This window comes from Erithacus rubecula, assembly GCF_903797595.1.
Source record: "Erithacus rubecula genome assembly, contig: SUPER_Z_unloc_2, whole genome shotgun sequence".
Lineage (NCBI taxonomy): Eukaryota > Metazoa > Chordata > Aves > Passeriformes > Muscicapidae > Erithacus > Erithacus rubecula.
The window spans coordinates 600,787-618,702 of NW_027635860.1; the positions used below are offsets into that span (position 1 = coordinate 600,787).

At 35.8% G+C, this 17,916-nt stretch overlaps 1 protein-coding gene across 3 annotated transcripts in view; it reads left to right on the top strand.

The window, feature by feature from the left end:
• The window catches only part of HOOK3 (hook microtubule tethering protein 3), an 89,802-nt gene that overhangs the window by 40,810 nt on the left and 31,076 nt on the right, over nt 1-17,916 (top strand). For all 3 annotated transcript variants that reach the window (XM_079331277.1, XM_079331276.1, XM_079331278.1), the window contains exons 7-12: nt 6,480-6,542; nt 7,850-7,933; nt 8,941-9,104; nt 11,200-11,340; nt 12,963-13,164; nt 16,468-16,578. In XM_079331277.1, the coding sequence (XP_079187403.1) occupies nt 6,480-6,542; nt 7,850-7,933; nt 8,941-9,104; nt 11,200-11,340; nt 12,963-13,164; nt 16,468-16,578 (765 nt within the window). The remainder of the gene's footprint in view (nt 1-6,479; nt 6,543-7,849; nt 7,934-8,940; nt 9,105-11,199; nt 11,341-12,962; nt 13,165-16,467; nt 16,579-17,916) is intronic.

The following is a 17,916-nucleotide window of genomic DNA, read 5'->3' on the forward strand; positions in this document are numbered from 1 at the left end:
CGTGGATAACCAGTTACTGTGTATTTATGTCAAAATTTGTACCTTGAAACTACAATATTTTATAAAGAGTTAATTTTAATTTTTTTTAAATGAAGTAATAAAGTAGACAAGTGAAAACAAAGAAAATTGGGTAACAGTATTGTTTTATCAACTGTAGTGTTATGAGTGGGGTAATGATATGTAACATGAACATATATGAATTATAAAACACAGTGAGTATACTTCAGTGCATATTGTAAAAGTGCTCTTCTGTGGTAAATCAAAACCACAGTGTTAGCCACTGAAACTCCTCTGTAACTTACAAGTCCAAACTGCCTCTAAGAGAAATGCCCATCAGTCTACAGATGTTTACTGCAAGGCAGGCCACTCAATAGGGAAGGCAGAAAACCACTAGAAATCACATTTCTTCTGAACCTGAACAAGAGAAACTAAATTTCACGTTGCGCTTTAGAGCAGTTTCACATGTCTGTAATGTCTGAATAGAGAAAGAAATATCAGTGAGCCTACAAGGTAGTCTGTCCTCAGTCATCACTTTGATTGGTGCTATATCCATGCAGTCGTGCATTCATTGTGTGTGGACTGCTGTCTATAACATAGCAGAGAGGATTTTTGAAATTATCAAAAGAATCATTGTCTAAATCATCCTCCAATCAGTGCTGCCAAGCACCAGTTTGCTGGAATTTCAGTATATTTCACTTTTTTGTAATCTTTGTAACTGTAACATGCAGTGTTTTGGTGGATTTTTCTAGTGTTTTTTATTAAAGCCAAATTGCAGCATCACTGTCTTTTGCACCACCTTGAAATAGAAAACCTTCTTTTATCTTCATTCTTTATGTTGAAAATCTACTTGATTTTTATGAAGGTCTTCTTTATTTGAAAAAATAGCTAGACTTGAAGCAGCCAACAGTATTCAGCATTTGATGAGTAAACTTTGAACTTCTTTAGTATTTGTGCCCTTTATCTGACTTGATGACTAGAAGTAGGAAGAAATCACAGGGTAAGGGTATGTTATTCTGGAACAGATTTTTAAAACTCAGTGAATCAAAAAGCTTACTATTCATCTATTGGCACAGTTTTAAGTGATTTTGATTCTAATTTCCAAGCTGCTTAGAAATTGAAGGCATTTCAGGACCAAATGAGGAGGATCTCAAGTGCTTAATGAAGAGGCAGGAAGTTGTCTCAGACTTTGACACACTTTGAGATCAAGGCCTCCATTATTTTTCAGTGGGCTGGGAGTTTGGAGAGATCCCAGTCAGATGGAAGCTAGCAAATATTATTCCAGTTTTCAAGAAAAGAAAGAAGGAAGATGCTATCAGTTAGAGGCCTGTCTCACTTCAGTGGCTGACAAAATTATGGAGATTATTCTGGAAGTTAGATCATAGCCAGCACAGTTTGATAAAGGAAGAATCTTTAAAGCAGTCAAAGTTAATGAGATTTTGTAAGGAGGTGTTTCTGTTTCTTCTTATTATTTCCTATTTCTAAACTCATAACAGCTCCTAGAATCCAAGTGACTTAGAAAAAGCAGTGTGTAGGATATTAGCTATACATGCGTATTGAAAAGTTGTTATGTCACCTAATCCAGACATTTCAAAGCGTTTGTCATTGCAGGTAGTCTTCAAAATTAGGTGTGCCAGAAGACCTCTCTAAACTTTACTGATGTATTACGTAATTAATTTTTTTGTTTCAGCTGAGCGCATACAAATTTTTTTTATGCTTTTTTGGTTATGGTAAATCATCTTACTCATGAAAATATTTCGTGAGGCACAGGTAGAACATGTTTTCCTTTTTTTTTTTATGTTTTCCTTTTTTTTTTAAAGCTGATTTTTCAATGGAAGAAGCAGCATTTTATATGCTAAATTATATTGTTATTTCATTTTTAATTAACCTGTGGTTCTTAATAATTTATTTTCTTCACTTATTTAAATATTTAAAATATGCCTAGGTTCATTGTTGATGAAGGTGGTAACTGAGGTAAATAAATTGTTTGCCTTTGCTATTTAGAATATCTCTAAATTTGATCACTCAGCAGCTCTCTCTAGAAGTCAAGTTGAGAGTCAGAATTGTGTCAGTGGTAGTGTTAAAACTTGCCAAGGGGGAAGTAGGAAAAGGTGCTTATTTTATGGGGTAACACCAATGGTGTTACTTCTACTTTTTTGTTTTGTGGGGCTTTTCTCTCCTCTATTTTGTCCTGGTTGTTTAAAGATTTGTCTTGTCTGAAGTAAAACTATTTTTGATAAGTTAGGAAATGATATGAAAGTATTTTATTGGGTCTATCAGCAGATAGACTGAAGGTAGAGTGGTTATCAAATGGAGGAAGAGGAAAGCCCTGCTGCTTTAAAGGATGTACAGTGTCAAATATAGCCATGACTCTTAAAAACTAAAATAAAGATGTTCTAAGAAAAAGAACATGAGTACAGAAGCTAGGTTTTGATACTGCTTTGTGGACACTTAAGTGAACTTATACAGTATTATGAAGTGTAGAAGCATTTCAGATAAAATAAGTGTTTTGGATTTTAAAATCATGAACTAAATAGAGCAACGGTGTTTGCAAAATCATATGTAGGGGAAAAAAAGCTTTCATAATTCAGGTAATTCGTGCATGCTGGTTTTGTGATAGGTTTTACCCCTTCCCTAGTCTTCATGTATCTATGACAACAGAGCTTGTTGACATTTTACAGTGAAAGCAGTTAAAAACTGAAGGTTTTAATAATACAGGATTAGCAGACCTACAAGTATTATGCAATATATCATACCGAAGCTATGAGCCTGAAAAAACATAGATGTAAAGGATTAACAGGGAATGACAGCTACTTCTTATGAAACTACACGAATAAGTGTAAGAATTGTCATGTTGTCCCAATAATTGCATGATTTAGAATCCAGACTGACCTCTATGCAAGATAAACAGGAAAAAGAGCAAGCCTGTAAATGCTAGGTGCTTGTTTATTTCACTCTGGGAAGCTCTTAAGCAGACTATTCTTTCTCCTGTAGAGGCCTAATGCAATTACTTCAATTTGAAAGCACATTTTTAATGTTTCCCTTTTTATAATCTCTGCACATCATCCTCCTTTAAAGATACATGTGAATATAGTTGCTTATACTATACTTAGACTAAATGATGAGTTGGAAATGAAAGCCAGTTCCAGTGCTGCAGAATTGTGAAGGTAAACCTTTATGCTCTTTGTAGTCAGGTCCTGAAGAAAACTCACAGATGTGAAGGAAAAATGAGATGGCCACTTCCTTCTGCTTTTTATGCTTTTGACTTATTTGAAATACAAATGAAATAAAGTTTGCCCCTCTAAACTCAAAAGTATTGCCATTGATCCACACCTCCCAATACCACATACTCTAGTATAATGGTTGCAGGTTGCATGTGAAGCTCTGAAATTAGATCAGCATTTAATGAATTTCTTCTGACTGCAAGCTTTTAAGTAAAGGAAATATATAGAAGACAACAATATTGAAATTTGCTTTAAAATTATTAACAACCTACTAGTATTGTAGGATTAGTAATAAATAATGCAGAAAGAGTTGATGTGCCATTGAGCAGGTAACTGATTAAATGGGCATTTTGCAACTCTAAATTTCAGTAATATCAGAGAATGCTGACTGACCAGAAACAAAGTCAAGAATAGGGGAAACTAGATGAGCTTCTTGTACGATATTTTTAGGTGGATGGATAGTGTAGTATGTGTTTTAAGTTGATATACCTGTCTGTATGGAATCTTAAAACATAGAATTCAGTGCAAGTTTTCTTGAAATTTTTAAAAAATCTGACTGGAGAGAGAGAAGTTTGGGTAGGTGAGTGGAATTGTGTGCTCTATTGGCTGTGCTATTTATGGTAAAGTTTTTGCTTCTCAGTGGGGAGAGACTGTGTACAGGCAGTCCTGAAGGAGAGCGTGGTCAAGACATTTTTTGCATGAAGTATTTACATATTTACAGTATGTGGGGAGATGTGTAGGGAAAAGATGGAACCACTCCTTTGCCATGATAATTCTACAGCTATATCCCACTTCTTAAAATTATTTTATTGTTAACTGATGATCAGAAATTGGATTCCTGTGTTCTTTTTTAGTTATTTAGCAATCTCATTCTTGTTCTTTGTCTGATTTGTTTTACTGAACACAAAACAGTCCCTTAAATTCTGCCTTAAGCTTTTCCACTGTACATACCACAGACTATCCAATTGCAAGGTGCTTTCTATTGCACTGAGTCCTCTGAGATACATCTACACACGTATCTGTGTCTCTTGCCCTTGGTGCCTCATTCGCATTTCCCCATGATATTCTCAATGTACCCTCATGGTGTGAAGTTCACACATTCACTGTGTGTTCAGGTACACCCAGACTATGCATCTCTAGTACCTAATGGTATTCCAGATAATGTCCTCTCTTCTGCTAAGGGTTCTTAAGGACAGGATGTTTTGGGAGAAATTGCAAAACTTGTTGAAGAAAATAGAGGTTGTATTATTGGCTATGGCAAATAATCGAAAGCAGTGACACCACAGTGGCCTCTAGTGGGTTGTGTGGTCACTTGTATTCCTTTTAAGTCTTGGACAGGCCTGTTGAGCTGGTTTTTCAGAGAGGAAGTTGTGTGAGGGCCAAAAAGGAGTGGCAGCTTTTAGGGACGTGTTGTTCTACACCCTTGCAGGCTGCATGCAGCAGGAGACCTGCCTTTTGGAAAGTGCTGACTTAGCTGGTGGAATTTACCTCTGTGTGTGTGTGTGTGAGTGAGTAAATGTGTCCAAAGTGTGTTTGTGAGCAGCATTGTGGAATATGAAATAGTGAGAGGAGTTCAGTGTTCGGCTAATATGGGATATCCCTGTTTGACATCTGGAAAAGCTGGTGAAATAAAGTATTCAAAGTGTGTATGAACATCACAAAGGAGAGGAGGGATTGGGAGATTTTGTTTAAATGATAATCAGCTTAGAAAACAGGGTCCTAAATTGAAGACAAGTTTGTAATGCCATTATATATGGTAATGAAAAAGACGAGACCTAGTTTTTCAGGGAACAGCTCTGAGGCTTGGTTCTTTCTAATTATTGTTGCAAAAAGTGTGGGCTTGATGCCCACACTCTGAATGCTTCTTCCTGGAGTAGTTTGTCACTGTAAAGATGTAAAAGAAAATGTAAGAGATTTGGCAAATATTGTCAGGGTCTGAGGAGGACTGCTGGGGAGAAATAGATTAATCTAAATTATGCAGGTAAATCCTATTTAAGGAAATGGGGAAAGTGAGAGAAATGTATGTGTACGTGTTTGAATTATGTAAATGCCAAACAGATTTTTCAGTTGTACACAGTGATATAAACAAGATTGAGAAGTGAAGACTCTGTGCAGTGTATCCCAAAAGACCTTGCTAAGGGAAGCAGTACAAAAGCACTGATTTCTAGAATGAATAAAGGAAGTACTGTCTTGAGACTTACCAGACTAGACAGGAGATTCCAGGGAAGAAATTTTGTCCTGGTTTTGGTTAGGATAGGGCCTTTAAAATTGTAACTTTCATGAATCGCGTCAATGGAGAGCTCTTGGAATATTTTGTGTTTGGACAAAAATCATCAGTGCTGTTCTGTAATGATGCCTATTAAATTAGTTACACTGTATTTGCGAGACTCTTCCTGTTTTTGTTTTACAACTTTTAAGAATGTTAACTTACTTGTTTGTTTGAGCTGTGTGGGAGAATGTTGGTGAGCTAGAACTTTTGCTACATTTGACTTCCCTTTTTCCAACTGGTGCAGGTAATCATTAGGTTACCATAAAAACTTACCAGTTTTTTTTCTTTATCATTTGATCAGTACATCAGTCAGTTTTGTAGCACTTCAGGGTTTGGCTGGGGTTGTTTTTTGTTTTGTTTTGTTGCTTTGTTTTGTTGGGTTTTTTTTAATACTCTAGGCCAAAACCACTATCAGCTATTCCTGCACTGAAGTGGTACATAAGGCATTTCAGGAATGCACTGTACTGAATTACTTTTTAAGGTTGAAAATCACAGACAACTCCAGAAGAGAATTTTTATCACCTTTGCTTCGTACTAGTAGTTGAGATAGATATGTCCTGAAGTTGAGTGAAATAAATTAATCAGTCCAGGTAATGACAATATGAAAATGCCACTCATTAGCAGAGAAAAATTAAAAATAGGTCTTGCATGGTGTGTTGATAATTTACTATCACTCCAATGCTGCTGCAGTAAAATTTTTACTGGGATGTTCTGTAGGCTTGTCATAGACAAAGAATGTGCATTGTCAAAAGAAAAAGAGATGATGTAAGATTTCTTTTATAGCACTATAAATACTTCAAATTATGAAGATTTTTTATTGTTCTTGTTTCTGAATATGTCATATATAAAATTGAAGTTAAAAACTTCTCTAAATAATTCAGAATAAAGCTCCCAAAAGTGAAAATCAGCTCGGTATTTCATTGGAACTTAGGCTGTAATGTAAAAGTAAAGCTTTTTGCTTTTTCTAATCCAGTGTAATCTAATTGCAGTTGATGAGTAAAGAGTCTCCAGTCTCTGTTGGAAATGATGCTTACGTTGACCTTGATCGGCAGGTATCTAAGATTAGATGTTTCTTTTCCTTCAATCAAAGCATGTCAGGGGCCATATTAAGAACTGTCTTTTTTTTTTTTTCTTTCTGTCTTTAATCGTTAAAGGGGGTTGTGGAAAAGTTGGTTTGAAAAACCAATCTAGCTGTATGACACAATAAAGCAAAACTGCAGATTGTTACAGATCTTTAGGAATGAAGAAAGAAAGAAAGATAAAAATTGAATAAATATTTTTATCTGAGCTCCTATTTCCAAAATCAGTGTAAAAAAAACCAAAACTGCTTCTGTGGAACTGCTCCAAAAAGAGAAGAGAGGTTTTTCAAATACAATCCTTCCTGGTCTGATATATTTAAAAAATTTGCAAACTGTATTTTTTTTTTTTTGCTAGCTTCTTCTCATGCTTAGCATTTTTTTCTAATTGAGAAGAAGAATAGTATGGTGGTGCTCACTGTATTCATCACATATTCATTATACTTTCTCTGAAGAAATATGTAAATTCTTGCAGATGAAATTAAGTCTTTGTATATAAGCAAGTGCATAGGAAATAAACTTGCAAATGCAAGGTATGATGATTTTTTGAGAAAGCCCATTTAAACTTCATCATATATAATAGTGCATATATATTTGTGTCTGTATACATAATATGAATGCGTCTATTTTATCAGACCACTTTTCTTGTAGCTATGTTTTTGTATGTTCTCTTGACTGCATTCATTTGCAAACCAGTGAGATGTATGTCTTTATACATTAAGTCTTTGAAGGGAAGCATCGGAATATTTCCCAGTGGTTGTAAGGTTCAGTGGCCCTTTCTAGAAGGGTAGGCTTCTCTGTCACATTATAGTTTTATCGTGCTCTACAAGTAGCTTCCAGTGACCAGAGGGATTTTACCCTAATTGTCTATTCCCTGTATTCCACCTTCCAGTCCTTTCTGTATTTCAAATGTAGATTGAAAATCAAAATTATACACTCTTTGTGTCTGTAAAGAAAAGTGGTGTTGACAGGTTTTTTTCAGTGTGGAGATTTGGTGATTTCTTCAGACCCAATTTCTCCTAGAGTTTTTGACTCAATTTGTAGAATAGATGTGGTAATTCTAATGTAAGAGCAACTATTGCTTTTAGGTATGTTTTTACTGATGCATATAAACAGTATTCATATATGCTTCTTTTCTTTATGTGAGCAGAACTGCTCAGTTTTTTTTAGAAAAAACAAAAGTATTACCTAAATGTAAAAATAATTTTACAGACATGTAGTTCTGAATATTTTAATGGCTCACAGAGAGTGATGAAAACATAAACATTTCTTGTTTATGGTAGCTGAAGAAAACTACAGAAGAATTAAATGAAGCACTTGCGACAAAAGAAGAAATTGCCCAGAGATGTCATGAGTTAGATATGCAGGTAAGTTTGCTATAGAGTCCATATCAATTTTGAAGTGGAGAAACGATTTGTGGCTAAAAATAAGTAGTAGTATATTGAAACATAATTTTTGGAAGGCAGTGAAAATGACACAGTAGTTGTTTTGTTTTGCCTTGTGCTAGCAGAATGAATGTCACTGTTTTCTTATCTTGTTGCCATGTTAGCAGTTTTATGATTCATAGTAGCAAAACTTCATTTATATGGGGAGGGTTTGAGCTGTGTGGTAAAACTTTTTCAGTAGAGAACTCATACAAGTTCTGGTGATCTAACAGTTCCAGTTAACAGTTAAATCCCAGTCAGATGTTGTTGTAGACCAAATGTGTATGGATTTAGACTAAGTCTTACTGTAACTAAATCAATACTGATCTGGAAGACATGAGGAGTGTGAAGGGGAACACACCTGAAAGGTATTGCACTTGCAACCTTCCTTTGAAATATTAATTCAGATTTCTTGTAGTTGAGTAACTGTTGGAATTAAGGAAGCTGATCTTCATTCGTCATGGTTATTATATGAATCCCTGTTACGGATCTTGGAGCACTTTGGGTTCTTTGCACTACTACTTGTTTTCACAGTGTTAGTGGAAATAGCTCTTTGGGTCTGTGTTCCTGTTTCAGGCCTGCTTGCAGATGGTCTTTACTGTGGAGAGCTAGTTTTATTTGTTTGTAGGGAAAGTATGTAGTTTTTTATTATAATGAAGTTGTGTTCTGCCATAACAAACTTTTTCTTTAAATGCTTGTGTGAAATACATACAAGAATAATTGTATTTCCTGAGTTGTAACTCTGCCATTAATGTTGCAATATGTTGGTTACATCGCATAGCAATTGAATACCTATTAAATGATACAGTGTGTTCTTGTGAAATGTGGTTAGTGAAGGCTGAATATTTGTATTTGTGGAGTCTGTTGATACTTCATTATTAACACGAATAAATACTGCTCTCTGTACCTGGGTAGGTTAATTATTTCTGTTCATACTTCTATTACAACAGGTTGCAGCCCTCCAAGAGGAGAAGAGCAGCCTGCTTGCCGAGAACCAGATTTTGATGGAACGTTTAAATCAATCTGATTCTATTGAAGATCCTAACAGTCCTGCAGGTCGTAGACATCTACAGCTGCAGACGCAACTAGAACAGCTCCAAGAGGAAACATTCAGGTAGAAAAGCTACACTTGATTAGATTGGTTGTAGCTGGCAATAGAGGTGACTTGGATACTTCTGATTCTGCTGAAAATGTGAATTGGTATAATGGATGGTGTATAACCATAGTAGTACAGTTTTTAAAGTGATGTGTGCATTATAATTTCACTCTTTACAGCATTAAAGAAAGATCCAGCATTAAAGAAATCACAGTTTCTTAGTGCTAAAGTGCTTTATATGTCACTCTGCTGTGAGTTATTTCGATTGATTGGGTGCAGTCATTTCACCCATATTTTGCCAAGTCAGTGAGAATGAAAAGTAGCATGTTTTCCTTTATGCAAATTATTCTTACTGTATTTTTAAGGTCTAGTAATTCCTCGGTGAAAGTTTGCTACAGGCTGTACTGCTGGTGGCATTATATTACATAGCAAAATGTGTCCTCCTCTGAAATTGAAAAAAAGATTCGGAGATGATCAAAGATGGAGATTATCCATGTATGAGTTCTGGATTTACATTTCCCCAATATATGAAAATACAGTTCCTCTTTGAAGATCCTTCCTGGTCCTCTAGACTGTTGCTTTCAGGCTGCGTAAGCCTGTTCTGCTGAAGAAAGCTGGTTCACTTCATCACAACCTTTTCATTCTCTTTGCCATACTTTCTCTCTTCTTTGTGAGTGGAATTATGGTATTTCTTTCTTTACACTGACAGTTTTTGTTTTTATGTCTTCTCATTACCTTTTTCCAATTTTTACAATATATGCCACATTACTTTCCTCTTTTGGTCTGTTTTGCCATTTTTCAATTCCTTTTGCTAAGCCTCTTTCCTGCTTATTCTGACATATCATCTCCCATCAGTTCCTTGAAAAACATTGTGTTTCTCTCTCACAACAACTAGTGCCTGGATTTCTTCTTTTTATAGGTCTACTGTGTAAAGGAATGAAGTAATGATAATGTCCCCTTTTATCTTTTCTGATTCATCTCCATGCTCTGCAGTGATTCGTACCTGAGTCTAGTATCAATTACTGTTGGAACAGATTTTGTCGCCATATTCAATGTCTGCCCTGCCTGTTACTGTAGTTTCAGGTTCTGAAGGTCATTCTAAACTGTTTTCATATGTGAGACTCATTCCCAGTCTCCATTATGTCCTTCCTCTGTCTTCATATTATGTGGCTTCTAATGGCATTTGTGTGTGTTGCATCCAGCTCTGTGTGATCAAGTAGGACATATGTACAGCTTAACTGGTGCCTAGTGCAGTACACCACTTTTCCTCCTAGTTTTGGATATTTGTTCTTTGACTGTTCTGGTCTGTCATGATCCAAATCTTTGTTGTTTCTGGTTTGCATGGCTTAAAGATTTTCTCTTGTCTCCGTTTTTGGAGATTCCTTTTGGACTCCTTCACATTTTTTTTTCTCATGCCCTTATCTCCTATCCTGGATTGTTTTTGCTTTAATTTCAGAACAAAAATCACATTAGCACTTTCTGTTCTAGATTGTGTCCTCCCCAATTCATTCAAAATACTTTGAAAAAGTTTCTGTTACTCCCTTTGTTCACTGCTAGGTTAATAGAGCTTTGCCTATGCACTGTGCATGCAAGAAGTTCAGCAACTTTGGTCTTGCTAACTAGATAGCCTGGTTGTCCAGATATACTGGGCATGCACAAGTTCATTATGAGTTAATAAATAAAACTCCTTCAATGAAAGGTCTATGGCATTTATAACATATAACAATCTGGTCAATATTGTTGGAGGTTGAGTTCGACAGCTGAACAGAATCTTGGAATAAAGGTATCGTGTTCAAACTCTGGATGTCCGAAGATGAAGAAAAATTGAAATTTCTCCTTAAGCTTTCCTCGTGTTATAGAAGGAAACCTCAGGTTTTGTCTTTATGAGAACATATAATACCTTGTGAATTTTCAATCAGAAAGACTGATATTAAATTGGGAGCATTGATAAAGTCAGTCTACTTTTACATTTTGTATAAGCACATTGGGTTGTTGTTTTCCTTCACTGCAGCAGAAGGCCATTTCACATGTTCTTAGAGGGGATGATGATGAGGAAAGGTAAATGTGGCTCAGGATGAAAAATTATTTCCTGTGTTTTTTTCTATTCCTACAGATTAGAAGCTGCCAAAGATGATTATCGAATACGCTGTGAGGAACTAGAAAAGGAAATTGCAGAATTGAGACAACAAACAGAAGAACTTACTACACTGGCAGAGGAGGCTCAGTCTTTGAAGGATGAGATAGATGTACTCAGGTGGGTTTTGTTCCATTAGCTTCTTTAACTATTACCTTTTAATCTGTATGTTTTGTGTACTTAATCTGCATTATCTTTTTTTAAAAATAATTTACTATTAAACACTTCTAATGTCAAGATTCTTTGAATCCTCTAGTTTAGGTACATAGACCGAGCCACACTTCTGCTTGAGTAAAATAGTTACTTATTTTGTACCTAATCAATAACTCTTAGTAAACTTATTAATTCTGTGCCAATTTATGGTTGTAACAGGGCACTCACTGGTCTCTTGTGAGTATGCAGTATTCACCTTCATTATGTCTCAGACATCTGTTCTCATCAGAAAACCAGGCCGTTTCCTTTCCTGGGTTTGCGTTGTTTGGACTTCAGGTGGTGCTTTTGGTTTATCATGTAATATTAATATGAACAATATCTGTTGCAGCTCTTGTTCCCACTGGATTTTAGCAATGAAAGCTATCATAATTAGATGATACTAGGGATTTATAGAGTGGGACAGCCACTTTTACTATGGAGCATATTCTTTCAGTATTGGCATCTATTGCCGTGGGTTATTCAGAACAGTTACCCATTCTCTCCCACAAGGCTTATTTAATGTTGCTATTCCTGATTCACCAGCAGCCTTCTACCAAAGCTATCTGTCTTTATACCTCCTGTCATCAATGTAAGGAATGAACCCATCCAGCTGCATAAACTGTGTGGATCGAGTGGGTTCAAAGAGCAATTCCTTGTCTCGAGAGATAGGCCCTGCACCTCACTGAGAATTAAACAGAGCTAGCTAGCCTCAGTGTCCCATAAACCAACCCATTAATTCTGTGAGAAATTCTCTGGATTTCAGAGGAAATTAGACTTGTAAATTGATTGATTCTAAAACTAACTGGGAACAGTAATAGTTGCAGAGATCACTGGGGGATGTGAGATCTCTTGTAATCTTGGCAGTGTAGCAGGTGGATTGATAAAACTATGAAAAGCTGAAACCTGGTGTTTCTTTTTCTTTTTTCCTAGTTTTCTGGGGCTTTTGGGGGGGGGGTTGTTTTTTGTTTGGTTTTGGGGTTTTTTTTGTTTGTTTTTTTGTTTGGTTTTTTTTTTTTTTTTTGGTGTGTGTGTTTTTGTTTTGTTTTGTTATGTTTTGTTTTGTTTTTAAGAAGGAATCAAGTTCCAAATCTGTTATGTTGCTTCTCTGTCACCAAGTACCATTTGTCTAGCAGAGGGATCTTTATGATTTTATTCCTAGTTATTATTAAAATGAATTGAACAGCAGAAACTTTTCTTTACCTTGAAATATTTAGGACAGAAGATAATTTAGAATTGAAAGGAAGTGAGTGGGAGTAAGGTTGTTTTTGCTATTATTTTAAGATTGAAAACAGGTAAGAAATGTATATTAGTAGGAGGGATAGGGTCTAAAAGAACCTTCAGCAGCAGTTCTTAGAGTTGACAAATAGTTATGGGAAGAAAACAGTCAATTTAGAAGTGAAAACATCAGAAACAGGAGGATTTGATTGCTTTTTTGTTCTCCCCATGATTTCTCAGAATATCTTCTCATTAATTAAAAAACAGTGGGAAAGCATTTCTTTTAGTTTTGTTAGTTTTCAGAGTTCAAATTTGATGCAAATCTGTCCCTTCAGGCATTCTTCTGATAAAGTAGCCAAGTTAGAAAGCCAGGTAGAGTCATATAAAAAGAAACTGGAGGACCTGGGTGATTTGCGGCGGCAAGTGAAGCTTTTAGAAGAGAAGAATACGATGTACATGCAAAATACTGTGAGCCTGGAGGAAGAACTGAGGAAGGCCAACGCAGCACGCAGTCAGCTGGAAACATACAAGAGACAGGTGAGGACAGGCATCATCAATGCAATAGTACTTTGTATTGTTCAGCACTCTGTCTTCTTGACATGGCTATTATCTCAAAGTAAAAAAAAAAGCTATGGAAAAACAACTCCTGTTTAGAAGACTTCCATGTTTTGTAGGTGCTTGCTATGTTTGTCCTCCTTTCCTGCAATTCTTGCCATTACTACAGGTTTATTACTTTGTAAAAAAGCAGTATTTCTTGCATTTAAAAACCCAACTCATGTTAAGTTGTTTGTTTTTTTCTAAAATGATCCCAAATTCATATTCAGTAGTGGGGCTTGAATTAGAGGCTGTTCTTTCAGAAAAAGTGTCCACTTTCCACTTGCAATTTTTCACCAGTGAGGAGCACACCACAGCTGAGGTAAGTTGATCCTGTAGTTAAATCTCTCCTTTTTTTAACGTTCTAGTTTGTCTGAATTCCTCTGCATCTTAATTTTTCCACTTAAGAAGAGAGAAGGACACATACCATCCTTATTATTTATATGCAACTAGTGGAATACAAAATGTGTCACCAGCATTCTCTGTAGAGTGAAAGGCACCTGTTTATCTTCCTACTTATCCAAGTGCCATGTGATGCTGTTTCTGTAAAGGTGGAGGATGTGCTTAATCTTCTTTCTGCTTCTATACTACAGGGACACAGTATCATTCTGGTATTCCAGTTACAGGGCTAGAGAGATCCTGGTTTATTAAAGCAGTAGTGCCTGCTCTGTATTTCTGCCTGATCAAATGATCACAGCACAGGGGTCCATGTATGTCAGTTTACTGTAGAATGAAGTATAAAAACAAGCACTTCAGTATTGAAAGCCCAGGATCAATGTGTCTCCCCAAGACTTGATAGATTTTTTCCTTCCACTTGGCCATCTTGATGTTTAAAACAACTAGTTTCAGCCTATGTGGGTTAATTTTAAATACAGCCCAAATTATTTTACCAGAAAAAAAGAACTTGGACAAGAAAAATTGTCCAGGGAAGCAAAGAAAAAAGTAAATGTAGAAAGGAATAACCTTCCACATGAGTAGTATCAGGTTTACTGGCAACCCAATATTTCACTCCGTTAAATGGCTGAGCATGTGATACTGTTGTGTAATCTCAACATCTGCCTTTGATTCTTCCTATTTCACAAACTGAGAGGACTTTGGAAGGGCCAATCCCATCGTTTATGCTGCTAAAGTATTCCTTTTCTTCATTATTCTGTGTATTTTATGGGTAGGATTTCCTGTATGAGGAACTGTTGTTTGGTGCAAAACTGTTTACTGGCTGGGACTGGAATAAACCTCAGGTGTCCTGTAGCAGAATGTTTTTTTCACCTAACTATAGTGTCTCAAAATGAACATTCTGTGTTTGTCTTAAGTGTCTGTAAGACTGGACTCCTTCTGAGACCTGCCTGTGACTCATAAACCACAAAATTATTTTTTGGGGAAACCTAAATTATGGTATCCGAAGTAAGCCAGATGTAAGGCCTGTAATTTTACGTCACTGCTGAGTACTGATGTGCTCTTGTAATGGAATATGTCTTGTCTGGTGTTTGAAGGATCCAACCCCATTCATGAGGATGCCATGCAAGAGTTATTTCGTTGGCTAAGAATATTTTGCTATGCAGATGAAAGTTGCTGATTCAAATTACTGTAGTAATCTGGAAATTGCATCTTCTCTGCACAGAGCAGTTTCTGTAAGGTGACATTGAATGGTGGTGTTCTGTTTTTGCTCTTATGAGAGCAAGCACAAGCCTTTTCTAAGAAACTTTATTTCGGCATAAAGAACTTGAATGTGAAGACTGCAGGATAATTTTTTTGTAATTTTAATTCAGGCCCTTTGTGCATGTGCATTCTGATACATAGTTAACAGTACATCTTGCTTTTCTTTGTTGCAAGATTCCTGCTTTACTCATTCTACACACAGATAATGCTTAGTAAATGTGATGGCAGTTAATTTTTTTTTAATCTTCTGCATTACCATGAAACTGTATTTTTTTTCTATACACTCACAAGTCCTGATTCAAGACAAATTTATTTCCTGCAGTGTTTTTCTACATACCATTACCTTAGCATGATTGATTACAAACATAAATGCATTTGTTTCCATTAGAAGTGAAAATACTCATGTTTTGTCGCTGTCACTGATGAAGGCCTGCAGTGTTTTTGCTATACCTGCAGTTATTCTGCGGGTAGCCCCAGTGATAGATGTCACATCTAAAAAAATTGAATATTTTCAAATTGACCATATTAGTTTCTTAAATCTCAGAAAATTCAGGCCTGTGCTGGTTCTGCAGCCTTTAATTTAAGAACAACAGCAGCAAAGTCCTTCTCTAAGACTTAAGACCATGTGTATTTTAGGCCTTGTAGTTATTTTGGTGTAGTTGTACGCATTGAAAATAAAAGGACATTAGAACCACTGGGAAATCTTGATGGAGATATAGGTACTGGTTTAATCACTTCCTTTGTAGTATAAAAGCTATGAAGAAGCCTTCTTATAAATTGTTTCAAAAGAAGCTGTAGATCTTTAGCTGAGTCTTCATTCAGCTTTTGTATTTGCAGGTCAGTCTTTATTTAGCTTATTTGCTTCCATGCTCTCTGCATTATGAAATTTACTAGTGTTCTGGGAATGAATCTTTGCTAGTAAAGGCTGTAAGCTTTGAAAAGGGAAGACTTCACTGAATTATCTTCTGTTATGCTTGGCTTTCACATTTCTGCTCACTCAATTTTAAGAGCTCTTTACTGATCTTGAAAGTTGAAAGCATACATGTGTGTTTCACTGTAATAAAAAAACCTGTTTGAAGCCTCTGGCTGAATCTTTATGTTAGTGTATTAAAACTTACAAGGAAATCTCAGGTTAGGGAATGTTACCTGGCTTCATTAACTAGTCATTGAATTCTGAGTGAGGCTTACAAAATAAAGTTAATAAAAGGTATAGATAATTGGCTTTCTTCAGTCTCTTTTCTTTTTACTAGGCTTTTCAGAATGCAGATAGATTTTTCTGCTGTTCCTTAGCCTTTTGATCTTTAGAATTAAATAGCTTTTTTTCTGTAAACCTTGCTTGAGCTTAAATTCTTGTTTTAGATGTACTGAAAATGCTTCACTTTTTTTCTATCTTTTGCTTGCACTGAGACCTAATATTTGAATGCTTTTTGTTTTGCTGAAACACAGAACAACTGAAATTTTTAGTATGTCCTATAAGTAACTATTTCACTTGTTTTACAACATGACTTGTGGTGCATTATAATTGGCTACTTTGTCTTGTGTATTTTGTTTTAACATTTGCAGACACATTATTGATTCTTGTTCTCACAGGCAGTTGAACTACAAAACAGGTTATCTGAAGAATCCAAGAAAGCTGATAAATTAGATTATGAATGCAAACGACTGAAAGAAAAAGTAGACAGCCTCCAAAAAGAAAAAGATGTAAGTGCCAAGGTGTTATTTTTTTGTTAGTAACATTAGCAACTTTGTATTCTTTATAACACAGGGATATGGTTAGCTGTCTTTTTAAATTAGGAAGTCTTTTTTCCTTTAAAATTGTCTAATGCTTTGTACAAGATACTTTTTAAATCTAAGAATTGTACAGCATGGAATGAAGTGACTGTACAAAAACATATGAAACCTGCTTTAAGAGGAAAAGCCTTCATGTTTGGCATCTGAAGTTGTTTCCTGACCATTTACCATGCGAAAGTTAATAAATACCCAGGGTAATTTTTATGTATTCTGAAAAGGTTTTTAGAACAGGGTTTCTGCATTATCATTCTAGAACTGAATTCCTGTTGCTTTTTTTTTCCTAAGGCATTCTTTTAGATACCATTAGTGTACTTCTCCTTGTAGAGTCATCACTAGTGTAGCATGAGGCTTAGTAGTTGTGTAGAGGGAAATGTCCTTTGTGGCGATCTCACCTTTTATGACAGCTCCTTGTTGACCTATCTTGTCCTCCCAGTGTGGAACACATAGGGTAGATAACAATCTATCCCCTTTCTCTTGTGTCATTTGCTACTAGTGGTTCTGCAATTAATTGCTCTGTGCTCTCTTGCCAAGACTGATCCTTCAGATTTCTCTTACATGCTGTCATTTTTCAACAGTTAATTTCAGCATGATTCTTAGGAATGTATATGCAAGTGCCTAAAATCAAGGTCAGCAGTTGAAGCTAGCAGTTTCTCAGGCATGCTTTAATAATAACTCTTTAGGCTTTTTCCTCAATAGTCATATATCATGTCCAGTTATTTCCAAAATTTCCAAGCCCAGCACTAAGATATCATTTGAACTGAAAGTTTTCAGTTATTTTAAGTTCATAGGCCATTGATTTCCATTTTTTCTTAAATTTTTAAGCTCTGGTGGACACTTGACCTTCACATCCCTTTCATCGGCCTTTCAAATCAGTCTGGCATGCTATTTATAACTGTAATGGTATTGTGCTTTGGCTTTCTTTCCTGCTTTTAAATTTTTTTTCCCAATTCTTTTATGTTGAACAATGGTAAAGTTTTTTTGTGGCTTGTCCATGGCTCAGTGTACCATTTCATCTTGCACAAAGGATCTGAATTGCAGGCCACTGTCATACAGTTTTCTGTTCTACACCTGGCAAATAGCATTTTTTTGAAGTCGATGTTGTTTTTAAGTACATTCTTTTGAATGGATATGCACCTGTGAGAAGTAAATTACAGCTAGAAGTCTCTCATCACATGAGTTTAGTGATTTACTGTCTGAATTACCTACTCTTTTTGTTCCTTTGTCAGTACGTACCAGTAAAGTAGCCCA